Below are 13,839 nucleotides of genomic sequence, written 5' to 3' on the forward strand. Positions count from 1 at the left end.
GTGTCCCCAGGCTGGTACCTCCACTACCAGCCCCACGCATCAGGCTTCCAGTGCGTCAGCCCAGTCCCGAGCTTCCGACGACAGCGCCCCGTCCAAAGTGTCCGGCAACAGTACCCCGTCCAGAGTGTCCGACGACAGTGCCCCGTCCTGAGTGTTCGCCAACAGTTCCCCGTCCAGAGTGTCTGGAAACAGTACCCCGTCTAGAGTATCCGGTAAGAGTGTATAGCCCGGAACCGAGTGAGAAGGCCTACAGTTCGGAACCAAGAGAGACGGCCCACTGTTCAGAGCCGAGTGAGATGGCCCACAGTTCGGAACGGAGTGAGAGGGTCTACAGTCCGGAACCGAGTAAGACGGCCTACCGTCCGGAACCAAGTGAGACAGCCTACAGTCCGGAGCCAAGTGAGAAGGCCTACGGCTCAGAACCGAGTGAGTCTGCCTGCGGCTCGGAACCGAGTGAGTCTGCCTGCGGCTCGGAACCGAGCGAGTCTGCCTGCGGCTCGGAACCGAGCGAGTCTGCCTGCGGCTCGGAACCGAGCGAGTCTGCCTGCGGCCCGGAACCGAGCGAGTCTGCCTACGGTCTGGAGCTTCCAGAGTCGGCCCACAGTCCGGAGCCCCCAGAGACGCTCTACAGCCCTGAACATTCTGCAGGGGTGGACTGGTCAGGGGGTGGTTGTAGACCGGAACCTGAGCCACCTCCAGTATAGGTGGGTTGGGGAGGGGGGTTGTAGCACAGGAGCCGTCGTTGACGGCAGCCACCCTCCCTTCCCTCCCTTTAGTTAGGGGTTTATTTAAAAAAAATTTGTTAAGGTGCATACGGGGTATGCACCTTTGGGGGGGGGGGGAGGTAATGTCACGTCCTGACCAGTAATAGGGATTATTTGTTATTGTAGTTTGGTCAGGACGTGGCAGAGGGTATTTGTTTTATGTGGTTAGGGTGTTATGGTTATTGTAGAGGGGTGTTTTATTTATGTGTTCCGGGGTTTTGGTGTATGTCCTGGTTTTTTGTATTCTAGGTTTCTAGTTTGTATATTTCTTTGTGGTCTGTGTGGATCTCGATCAGGAACAGCTGTTCATCATTGTTCCTGATTGAGAGTCATATTTAAAGAGCTTGTTTTCACCTGTTTGTTTGTGGGTAGTTGTTTTTGCACTGCTTGTAGTTATAGCCTGCAAAACTGTTTCCTGTCGTGTTTTCTCTATTTTCTTGTTTTTCCGTGTTCACGTATTTAATAAAATATGATGATGAGCACGCAACCCGCTGCGCCTTGGTCTAATCTATACGACACCCGTCACATTGCTGATGATCTGGTGCTTCTTTCCCCAACCAAGGAGGGCCTACAGCAGCACCCAGAGCTTCTACACTGATTCTGTCAGACCTGGGCCCTGACAGTAAATCTCAGTAAGACAAAATAATGGTGCTCCAAAAAAGGTCCAGTTTGCTGGGACCACAAATATAAATTCCATCTGTGCCCTAGAGCACACAAAAAGCTATGCATATCTCGGCCTAAACATCAATGCCACAGGTAACTTCCACAAAGCTGTGAATGATCTGAGAGACAAGGCAAGAAGGGCGTTCTACGCCATCAAAAGGAACATAAAATTCGACATACAATTAGAATCTGACTAAAAATACCCATTGTCCTTTATGGTTGTGAGGTCTGGGGTCCAAGGGAGTTCTGAGAGAAATATGTGTCTCTAATATGGTCATACATTTTGCAGGAGGTTAGGAAGTGCAGCTTAGTTTCCACCTCATTTTGGCGGCAGTGTGCACATAGCCTGTCTTCTCTTGAGAGCCAGGTCTGCCTACGGCGGCCTTTCTCAATAGCAAGGCTATGCTCACTGAGTCTGTACATAGCCAAAGCTTTCCTTAATTTTGGATCAGTCACAGTGGTCAGGTATTCTGCCACTGTGTACTTTCTGTTTAGGGCCAAATAGCATTCTAGTTTGCTCTGTTTTTTGTTAATTCTTTCCAATGTGTCAAGTACTTATCTTTTTGTTTTCTCATGATTTGTTTGGGTCTAATTGTGTTGCTCTCCTGGGGCTCTGTGGGGTCTGTTTGTGTTTGTTAACAGAGCCCCAGGACCAGCTTGCTTAGGGGACTCTTCTCCAAGTTCATCTCTCTGTAGGTGATGGCTTTGTTATGGAAGGTTTGGGAATCGCCTCCTTTTAGGTTGTTGTAGAATTTAACGGGTCTTTTCTGGATTTTGATAATTAGCCTAATTTTGCTTTGTATGCATTATTTGGTGTTTTACGTTGTACACAGACAATATTTTTACAGAATTCTGCATGCAGAGTCTCAATTTGGTGTTTGTCCCATTTTGTGAATTCTTGGTTGGTAACCAAAATCTCACAACCATAAAGGGCAATGGGTTCTCTAACTGATTCAAGTATTTTTTGCCAGATCCTTACGGATGCCTCCGAGTGGCTAGGTAGGCTGTTTGGAGTGTTTATCCGATTAAAAAATATATATTATTATGTCCCCTCCCCCCACTTCTAAAACCAAAGTTGCACCCCTGCCTGTGGCACTGATGTTTAGGCAGAGGTATGTATAGTTCTCTCTCTCTCCCTCACTCTCACATAGTTGTTATTTGTGTGTCTTCCATTTATCGTTTTTTTTAAATCCTTTAATCGACCTTTTTCTTCCCTTGTTTCCTCTCTTCCTATTTGAGGAATGAAAGAGAGAGAAGAAGCTATGGAGGATAAAATAGAACAAATGTTTTTCTCTTCCATTCCTTTTCTATATCTGCCTCTCTCTATTGCCTCTCTCTCTATCGCATCCCTATCTAATCCTCCCTTTCTCATCCTCTCTCTTCTGTCTACGGCACCCCTATATACCCCTCTATTTCATTCTCCCTCCCCTCCCGTCTGTTTTTCTCCACCCTCTCCCTCTCTCTCTTTTTCTTCTATCTATCAGTGTGTTTGTGGGTGGGTCTATAAATACTCAGTCAGCATCAACCTGAAGCCCACCCCCCCTTCCCCCAAAACATTGACTCACTCCCTCACTCCTTCACCCTCCCTCACTCCATATCTCTATCTCTCAATCTCTCAGTCCCAGCATGAAGAAACCTAAAATCAAAGGTATGTTTTGTTGACTTGGGAGAAAGATAACAGTGTGTGTCACTTGTTGTAAGGGAGAAAGAGAAACTGTGTAGAGCAGGGAGGGGCATCATCATCTAAAAAATGCCATAGTATTGTTCCAAACTCATAGTGTGTAAATATATATGAAACACAGGGAAATCACCTTTTTGACTGCACTTTGGCTTGAAAGGGATAGTTCACCCAAATTACAAAAAAATATTTACAATTGATTGGGAAGCTCTGAAACATCACTTATAGAGGTTTTGAACATGATGTTTGAAAAATGATAATATCTGTCCCATGACGAATGGCATTTGTGCATCAAATGCTAAAACTCTGACAGGGTAAGGAAATCAATGTGTCATTTTGTAATTTGGGTGAACTATCCCTTTAAAACTAAATATTTTCTCTCCATCATTCAAGACATGGGCCAGTAAAAATAATTGCCTGCGAGGTAGGGGGTAGGGGGCCCAAATCTTGCTTAGGGCCCCCAAAAGGCTAGGAGGGTATAATGTATTTAGTTAACAGAGTTAAGAATAGTTTAATTGCACAAATGGATTGATTGCACAAATCATTTGACTGCATGTGTGAGTATGGATGTGGGTGCGCAGACCCACAAGTTCAGATTTTTTGTGGCCCCCACCTCCATCAAAGTTGCACATTCCTGGCGTAGAGTGTAGAGGAGATGCACAGCTTCGGTCCTCAAGGACGGCAATGTCGGCTGGTTTTCATAATATTTTATTAGAAATTGGTTTTCCCTTGGCGAAAGTTCTACAGTCTGCACTCTCTAGACTAGTGTTTCTTATTCCACATTTTAGTTTTTGCCCTAGCACTACACACCTAATTCCACAAATCAAAGGTTTAATAATGACTTGATTAGTGGAATCAAGTGTGTAGTGCTAAATGCGCACCACTTTTGGTCCCTAGGACCAGGAGTAAGAAAAACTGCTCTAGAGTGTGCATAGACCTTTCAGTGACATGTATTGATCTAACAGAACTTGAGTGCCTGCACCCCATAGAGGGTAAAGAGTGTGTGATACAAGAAGATACACACCTGCCCAGGATCTCCAGTAGCTCTGCCACACCGTTGAAGTGCTCGCTCTCATAGATAAACCTGGAAGAACAGAGACAGGTCACACACACACTGTCACACAAATGCATAAATTGCAATGTTAACGTGTGAGTGTACATGAGTGTCTGTGTGTGTTTGCGTGTTAGTGAGTGAGTGTGTGAGTGTGTACATGCGTGCGTGTATACCTGAGCGTGTGTGTGTGTGGTACCTGAGGAAGATATTGTTGATCTGTTTGCGTATGTATGCCCGCAGGCCGAGCAGTTTGCCGTAGACACGATGCAGGATGGTCTTTAGGTACTCTCTCTCCCTTGGATCTTCACTGTCAAACAATTCCAACAGCTACACGCACGCACGCACACACACACACACACACAGACAGACAAGCACACATAGAGAAAGAGAGATAAATGATCAAAATGCAGAACCCAGAGTAATACACAAACAGAGACAGACATATTGAAATACATATTGTAAGAGGCAGACATGTAAGAAATAGATTTTTACCTGAAGAACAAACTTCTGGTCGACGTAGCGTTTGGCCATGGAAGGCTGGAAGTCTGGGCTCTCCAGGAAACGCAGAAAGAATTCATACACTAGCTGAGAAAACATACACACAGAGAACACACACACAGTTAAGACAGAGTTAAATAAAAATAAAAAGGACAGAAGGTGATAGATGGAATCATCTTTACAAACATAGATTTCAATTCTGTTTTTAATCATATGACTGTCCATGTGTGTGTGTGTGTGTGTGTGTGTGTGTGTGTGTGTGTGTGTGTGTGTGTGTGTGTGTGTGTGTGTGTGTGTGTGTGTGTGTGTGTGTGTGTGTGTGTGTGTGTGTGTGTGTGTGTGTACCTGCAGGTGTGGCCAGGAGGCCTCTAGAGTGGGTTCATCCTCCTCCGGGTCAAACTCTGGGTTCTCACTGGGAGGTAATGTCCTGAAGATATTCACTGAGATCTAAAATAGGATAGAGTGGTGGAGGGAGGAGAGGAGAGGAGAGGAGAGGAGAGGAGAGGAGAGGAGAGGAGAGGAGAAGAGAGGAGAGGAGAGGAGAGGAGGAGAAAGGGAGAAGAGACGAGAGGAGAGGTGGAGAAAGGAGAGGTGGAGGGACGAGGCAGGAGGCAGGTGGGAAAGGAAAAGGATGAAAAAAAGAGAATAGGAAATAAATGAACCTAGGCTTCTCTGAACTTCATAACCCTTTCTCTTTTCTCCAATGCTATCTATCTCTTTCCTTCGTCCTGTCCCTCTCTTCCTCTCCTCCCTCTTTCTCTCTCTCCTTCAACCAATCCTTTATTTTCTTCTACACTCCGGTTGAAGAGTTCTTTACATCTCTCCATCTCCTCTCGTCCCTCCCTCTCTCCCTTTCTCCACTCTTCTACACCTCTCTATCCACTCTCCACCCCCTTTCTGCTACTATTATCCCCCTATCCTTCCCTCTCTCCTCTCACGTTCTCTTCTCCCTCCTGCCTCCTCCTCACTCCCTCACTCCTCTCTCACCATCTTAATAGCCTCTGGGTAGAGTGGCTCTATCAGAACTCCTCTGCTTGTAGCAACAGACTCCACCAGTTCGTTGAGCGCAGCTCGTTTGATCTCTTTCCCCTTCAGGTCAGCCACACAGTCCAGGAAGTCAAAGAGGACGCAGCACTGCTGCAGCTTCTTACAGAACAGGTCATGTAGCTCTGCCACAGGGGCATCTGGGGAGGTATGGAGAGAGGGAGAGTGAGGGGGATGGAGAGACAGAGAATTTAAACACACAACACTCCTGCAAACAGTTAAAACCGTTAAACCAACAGGCTGCACTTTTGATCACATCAAGGTAACACCAAACAGTAATTTGTGAGAACTAAATGTTCAAAGTCTCTGTTAAAAGTGTATATCCATCCCTCCCTTCTTTGCACCTCTCCAACCCTTTCCCCCATCCCTCCTTCCCTCTCACAAGGCTCTACGCTGACCTTTTTTATAAGGAGCACGTGCGCTTAAGTTGAAAAATGTAGGCGCAAACACAAAGAAATTGTAACACAATGAAAAATATTTTAGACATTAATGCTAGAATACCCAAAAATGTTTGGCTCACTGGTGCTCCTAAATAAAACTTCCAGGTCGCACTGCAAAACATTTAGGTGCATATGCGAGTAAAATGGTCGAACTGTAGAGCTCTGTCTCACTCCTCCATTCTTTTCTACTCCCTCCATTCATTCCTCTCTCTCTCCCTCCATATTCAGACTATGAAGGAGAAATCAAATCAGTTTTTAATAGAGAGTAATGGTATGAAGAAGAGCCGAACTAGGAACCAGAAAGAACAGATCGAAAAAGGGAGGGAAAATAGAGAGAAAGAGAGAGAGAGAGCAAAGGAGTATTGCTATAGTAGGGATGGGCAACTGATGGCCCACGGAGGCCCGCGGATCAATTTCCAAAAACGGGGGGCCCCTCCCGCAAAACGTTTACATTTTTTAAAACTCAGTCTGGCTCTCAACTTACTGTTGAGAATTAGAATAGTAGAATACACAAGATGCAATTTAAAAATGTGGTTGTGCATCAGCAGTTTTTCTTTTGTTACAGTATGTCAGTCACTCAAATAGCCATGTCAGTAAACATTTTTTTTATTTAACCAGGCAAGTCAATTAAGAACAAATTTTCAATGACAGCCTACACTGGCCAAACCCAGAGAACACTGGGCCAATTGAGCACTGCCCTATGGGACTCCCAATCACAGGTGGTTGTGATACAGCCTGGATTTGAACCAGGGTGTCTGCAGTGCCCTAGACCACTGCGCCACTCGGGAGCTTGGTAAGTTACTCTAGCCAGTTATCTAAACTAGTTATCATGGCCAACGAGTAATCATGGCCAAATATCGACAGGGCACACAAGGCACATGCCCAGGGGCCCTGACCTCCAGTGGGCCCCCATTGATTTTGTAAGTCACTTGCAATCAGATATCATATTAACATGGCATAAGTCATGGCAAAATTAGTAGAATTGTATGAAATTTGTTGTAAAATTGCTAAATTTTCTCTCTGCCCAATGGTAAAATATGTAGAATTGCAGAAAATGTTCTCTGCGACCCATGGCAAAATGTGTAGAATTGTATGAAATATTTCTCTGTGCCATCAAGACACGGGCCAGTAAAATGTTAAAAAGGTTAAGGCTGGCCCTGCATTTTAATCAAATCAAATGTCATTTTTCACACATTCCGATTACAACAGTGCCGATTACAACAGCTTACTTACAAGCCCTTATCCAACAATGCAGTTATAAATAAAAAATAGATAAGTAAAAAAACAAAAAAAACTGTTGAAAATAATTAAAGAGCAGCAATAAAATAACAATAGTGAAGCTATATACAGGGGGTTTAGTTAAGAGATTTAAGTAGTTTAACTGCACAAATATATTGATTGCATAAATCACTTGACTGCATGTGTGGGAATGGATGTGGGTACGCAGACCCGCAAGCCACTGCATCACCTCATGATGAGTTCCAATTTTTTGTGGCCCCAATCCCCATCAAAGTTGCCCATCCCTGGGCTACAGTATCAAGGAAAGGAATTGTGCTGGGAATAGAGTGTTCGTCCCCAATGGACCCATGGGGCTCTGTTCAAAAGTAGTGGACTAAATAGGTAGGGAAGATTAGGGATACAGGAGGAGGGGGTGGTAGGGAAAGGGATGGAGAGAGGGGGAGTGAACTAGAATAAGAGAGAGAGAGAGAGAGAGAGAGAGATACAATCTTAGAAAAAAAGGTGCTATCTACAACCTAAAAGGGTTTGTGAGCTGTCCCCATAGGAGAATCCATTGAAGAACCATTTGTGGTTCCAGGTAAAACCCTTTTGGTTCCAGGTAGAACCCTTTTAAGTTCATTGTAAAACCCTTTACACAGGTAGAACCCAAAATAGTTCTACCTGGAACTAAAAATAAATTTACATGGAACCAAAAAGGGTTATCCTATTGGGACAGTTGAAGAACCCTTTCGGTACCCTTTTTTCTAAGTATACATATTGTAGCTTCCGGAGCACAGTGGCAGAAAAATACAAATTAAATTGTAGACAGTGAGTTTGTGGAAAGTGGGATGGAGAGAGAGGGAAAGAGAGAAAGAGAGAAAGAGAGAGCTAGAGAGTGAAAGGGCAGGAGAGAGAAAGAACGTGAAAAAAACAGGGAGTTTAAAGGTGTGCAGACATCTTTAAGGGGCAGACATGAAGAAGCATCACTGATTCAGACACCCGGCAACACACACACACACACACACACACACACACACACACACACACACACACACACACACAGCCAGAGCTAAATATAGTACTACCACAGAGAGAGGGAGGAGAGAGAGAGACAGGACAGAGATGGGGGAAAGGGAGAGACAGAGGGAGAGGAGAGAGATACAGGGAAACGGAAAGAGAAAGAGAGTGAGAGAGAGAGGGAGAGGAGAGAGATGGGGGTAAGGTCGAAAGAGAGCGAGAGAGAGAGAGAGAGAGATAAAGAGAGAGAGAGAGAAGGGAGAGGTATACTGTTTTAAAGGATGACATCATCTCTGTTGCTCTTCTGTCTTACTCCCTCCCTCCCTCCCTCCCTCCCTCCCTGTCTCTGGCTCTGTGGCTTTCTAAATGAGATGAGCAATTACTACTCTCGTCTTTAAAAAACACTTTTTCTGTTTTGGTTGTGTGTGTGTGTGTGTGTGTGTGTGTGTGTGTGTGTGTGTGTGTGTGTGTGTGTGTGTGTGTGTGTGTGTGTGTGTGTGTGTGTGTGTGTGTGTGTGTGTGTGTGTGTGTGTCTGTGTCTGTGTCTGTGTGTGTGTGTGTGTGTGTGTGTGTGTGACGAAGAGCCACTCTATTTTAGCTGCAGCCCTCCTCCGTCTCTCTCTCATTGTCTAACCTCACCCACATTGTGACGCAGTGAGAGAGAGAGAGAAAGAGAAAGGGAGAGAGACAGATGGAGAAAGAGAAAGAAAGAGACAGAGAGAGACAGAGTCAGAGGTAAAACGAGATAGACAGAGAGAGAGAGAGAAAGATAGAGAGGTAGAGAAGATATAGAACAATAATTTCTTTACTATGTCCCTTTCAGGAAATGTGTCTTACATCTAAAAAAAAACACTACACAGCATCACCACATAAGGGACAGTCCAAAATGTACAGGGCTGGGGTGGGTACAGAATTAGGCAGGGTTGTCTAACTTTTTTTCTGCTTTAGGGAGGGTTTTTTATTTGGCACAGCAGAATGTAGTGCATTTTTTCCCTGGTTAACATTCACCCTTTTGCAGGTTTTGCTGCATAATTTCTTCCATCCTAGTCAAATTTCCTCATCTGCTTGCATGCACCAGTCAAAAGTTTGGACACACCTACTCATTCAAGGGGTTTTCTTTATTTCTCCTATTTTCTACATTGTAGAATAATAGTGAAGACATCAAAACTATGAAATAATACATATGGAATCATGTAGTAACCAAATATTTTAGATTTCCCAGATATGCTGAACACTTGTTGGCTGCTTTTCCTTCACTCTGCGGTCCAACTCATCCCAAACCATCTCAATTGGGTTGAGGTCGGGTGATTGTGGAGGCCAGGTCACCTGATGCAGCACTCCATCACTCTCCTTCTTGGTCAAATAGCCCTTACACAGCCTGGAGGTGTGTTGGGTAATTGTCTTGTTGAAAAACAAATGACAGTCCCACTAAGCGCAAACCAGATGGGATGGCGCATCGCTGCAGAGCAGAATGCTGTGGTAGCCATGCTGGTTAAATGTGCCTTCAATTCTGAATAAATCACCAACAGCGTCACCAGCAAAGCTCCCCCAAACCATCACACCTCCTCCTCCATGCTTCACAGTGGGAATCACACATGCAGAGATCATTCATTCACCTACTCTGCGTCTCACAAAGAAACGGTGGTTGGAACCAAAAATCTCAAATTTGGATTCAGCAGACCAAAGGACAGATTTCCACCATTCTAATGTCCATTGCTTGTGTTTCTTGGCCCAAGCAAGTCTCTTCTTAGGGGACATCATGGTTTGGGGCTGCTTTGCTGCCTCAAGGCTGGACAGCTTGCTATTATCGATGGAAAAATGAATTCTCAACTTTATCAAGACATTTTGCAGGAGAATGTATCTGTCCGTCAATTGAAGCTCAACAGAAGTTAAGTGATGTAACAGGACAACAACCAAAAATACAGAAGTAAATCAACAACAGAATGGCTTGAACAGAAGAAATACACCTTCTGGAGTGGCCCAGTCAGTCCTGACCTCAACCCGATTGAGATGCTATGGCATGACCTCAATAGAGCAGTTCACACCAGACAGCCCAAGAATATTGTGGAACTGAAACAGTTTTATAAAGAGGAATAGTCCAAAATTCCTCCTGACCATCGTGCAGGTCTGATCAGTAACTACAGAAAACTTTTGGTTGACGTTATTGCTGCCAAAGGAGGGTCAACCTGTTTTTAAATTCACATACTTTTTCCAACCTGCATTGTGAATGTTTACACGGTGTGTTCAATAAAGACATGAAAAATTATAATTGTTTGTGTGTTATTAGTTTAAGCAGACTGTGTTTGTCTATTGTTGTGACTTAGATGAAGATCAGATACAATTTTATGACCAATTTATGCAGAAATCCAGGTAATTCTGAAGGGTTCACATACTTTTTCTTCCCACTGAATATCAAGGTGTTTTGTTACTTCCCTTATGCACTACGCTTTTCCGTGTGCTAACTATTACTATACCACCAGGTCAATATGGTCCACCATTCTAACTGTATATCTTGACCTCTACCCACCATTCATAGTGACAATGGTAGTAGGTGGATCGTATATGTCCAGATCTGCAATAAGCTAACTAGCATTCATACCACACAAATCATTCAAAGCTGCTCCAATTTTCAACATTCTACTCTAGGCTGCAGTGAAAATGTAATTTGAATAACGGCGCAAAAGCCCTGTGATTTGAATGTTTCATTCAATTTGAATCAGTTCTACACTCGATAATTTACAAGGTCTGGAAAGGGACAGTAACAGGCCAGTCTGGCTGTATTTTCAATTCTCATTCTGAGATATGCTGTCTGTTGCGGATCATCATTCTCCCAAGTCGTCCTATGTGACCACATAAACTGCGTTTACACAGGCAACCCAATTCTGATCTTTTTTCCACTAATTGGTCTTTTGACCAATCACATCATAAATGTTCACATCAGATCTTTTTCAGAGCTGATCTGAATGGTCAAAAGACCAATTAGGGAAAAGAATACCATAATTGGGCTGCCTGTGTAAACGAAGACATATCCTCCCAGCAGGCCCAGTTATTAAGGAAAGCTTAATGGTGCTCTGCCTCCTCTCCAATCCGTACGACTACTCCTCGCGCACCTAGAACCTAACTCTTTAATATAGCCAAAAGTTTTGTCATTAATATTTTACAATGTATTACCTTTTATATGTGGCATAAACACAACTAGTCACAATGTTTTAATCTGATTAGGCTACCTACGCACGTTCTTCCAAAATATAATTCTAGCATTAAAAACTGTGCAGCAGCTATCTGATAAATGGAAAAAAACATCTGTTACAAAACACCGAAAGGTTTAATGACATTTGGAAATTGTCAAACAAAGCCTTTGATACTGGATAGGCCTACAAACAGAATTATTTTCTGTTTATCGAGAATGACATAAATTAGGCTTCCATTCAATTGGCAAAAGATTTTCATGTGAATATTTAAAAATCCACATAAAGAAAATATGCGTATTTTCCCACCAATGGTGTTTCCACCAAACAGACTAAAAATCACTGTGTGATAACATAGTGCACGCAAAATTTACTTTTTCGCTTAAGTTTTCATGTACTGAATAAAAATCTGAAGTTCGGTGTGTTTACATCACATTTTCAGCTCTACTGATAGTTTTGTCACAAAGACTTTTGCGTTAAATAGCAAATGTGCCTACTCTGGTCATGGCACATGCGCTCTAGCCAACAGCTTGCAGATACAGTGCGGATAGGCTGTGCTGGTAGGCTAGTCTACATGATGACATTATTATGGCATCCAAGCAGCCAAGCATCTGCCATCACGTCACCAGAATCAGACACTCAATATTTATTGGAAAGGAGCATTAAAAGATCCCTGTGCACTTTCACCACCCTGTGAAGTTCATCATACGTTATTTAACACTGACATTAACTGCATGGTTTCCCGAGTCGTAGTGGGAGGATCACACACCATATCATTGCATGACTCCAAGTTTACTTCGATATGACGGTTATTATATCAATATTCAGGCAGGTCACCCGTGATACAAGTCAGTATTCAACGTCAATCAACGTCTGAAGACGAAGGGAGATGGCGTGGAAACTGGCCACTAGGGGCAACGGTGAGCACTGTTACGTTCAAGTAGGTTTCGGTTTTGCTAGTGTGTTGTGGAAGGGAATGGCAGATGGGTGCAAGCGTCTGTCTCTGGTTTGAAAGGTTGCATGTTAACGATAAAAAGTTGTTTTTTACATTTTTCCAAACTTTAACCCTTACCTGAACCATTCGGAGTTAATGCCTAACCTTAACAATTGGAGTTAATGCCTAAACTTAACCTTAAACACTTTGAAATGTGACGTTTGGAAGAAGTTTGAAATTTGACGTTTGAGAAACAAATCAAATCAAATTTTATTTGTCAATTGCACCGAATAAAACAGTAGACCTTACAGTGAAATGCTTACTTAACCAACAATGCAGTTTTTAGAAAAAATAAATAAACTGAAATATACAATAAATAAATAAAAATAAGAAAATGACAAAAATCGAAGAAAAAAATCATAATTAAAGAGCAACAATAAAATAACAGTAACAAGGCCATATACAGGGGGTATCGGTACAGAGTCAATGTGCGGGGGCACAGGTTAGTTGAGGTAATATGTACATGGAGGTAGAGGTAAAGTGACTATGCATAGATAATAAACAGAGAGTAGCAGCAGCATAAAAACTGGGGGGTGGTTAATGCAAATAGTCCAGGTAGCCATTTGGTTAGCTGTTCAGAAGTCTTATGGCTTGGGGGTAGAAGCTGTTAAGAAGCCTTTTGGACCTAGACTTGATGCTCCGGTACCGCTTGCCATGCAGTAGCAGAGAGAACAGTCTATGACTAGGGTGGCTGGAGTCTTTGGCAATTTTTTGGGCCTTCCACTGACACAGCCTGGTATAGAGGTCCTGGATGGCAGGAAGCTTGGCCGTACGCATTACCCTTTGTAGTGCCTTGCAGTCAAAGGCCAAGCAGTTGTCATACCAGGCGGTGATGCAACCAGTCAGGATGCTCTTGATGGTGCAGCTGTACAACTTTTTGAGTATCTGAGAACCCATGCCAAATCTTTTCAGTGTCTTGAGGGGGAATAGGTGTTGTCGTTCCCTCATGACAGTTTGTTGGTGATGTGAACACCAAGGAATATGAAGCTGTCAACCTGCTCCATTACAGCACCGTCGATGAGAATGGGGGCGTTTGGCCCTCCTTTTCCTGTAGTCCACGATCATCTCGTTTGTCTTGATCACGTTGAGGGACAGGTTGTTATCCTGGCACCACACTGCCAGGTCTCTGACCTCTTCCCTATAGGCTGTCAGGTAGGCCTGATAGTTGTCGGTGATCAGGCCTACCACTATTGTGTCGTCTGCAAACGTAATGATGGTGTTGGAGTCATGCTTGGCCATGCAGTCATGGGTGAACAGGGAGTACAGGAGAGGACTTAGCAC

At 43.7% G+C, this 13,839-nt stretch overlaps 1 protein-coding gene across 2 annotated transcripts in view; it reads right to left on the reverse strand.

The window, feature by feature from the left end:
• LOC115198621 (serine/threonine-protein phosphatase 2A 56 kDa regulatory subunit beta isoform) overlaps positions 1-13,839 on the reverse strand; it is a 44,135-nt gene that overhangs the window by 15,748 nt on the left and 14,548 nt on the right. For both annotated transcript variants that reach the window (XM_029760694.1, XM_029760695.1), the window contains exons 2-6: positions 5,645-5,841; positions 5,003-5,104; positions 4,652-4,744; positions 4,356-4,486; positions 4,130-4,189 (exon numbers count right to left, since the gene is read on the reverse strand). In XM_029760694.1, coding sequence (XP_029616554.1) covers positions 4,130-4,189; positions 4,356-4,486; positions 4,652-4,744; positions 5,003-5,104; positions 5,645-5,841 — 583 coding nt within the window. The remainder of the gene's footprint in view (positions 1-4,129; positions 4,190-4,355; positions 4,487-4,651; positions 4,745-5,002; positions 5,105-5,644; positions 5,842-13,839) is intronic.

This window comes from Salmo trutta, chromosome 8 (genome assembly GCF_901001165.1).
Source record: "Salmo trutta chromosome 8, fSalTru1.1, whole genome shotgun sequence".
Taxonomy (NCBI): domain Eukaryota; kingdom Metazoa; phylum Chordata; class Actinopteri; order Salmoniformes; family Salmonidae; genus Salmo; species Salmo trutta.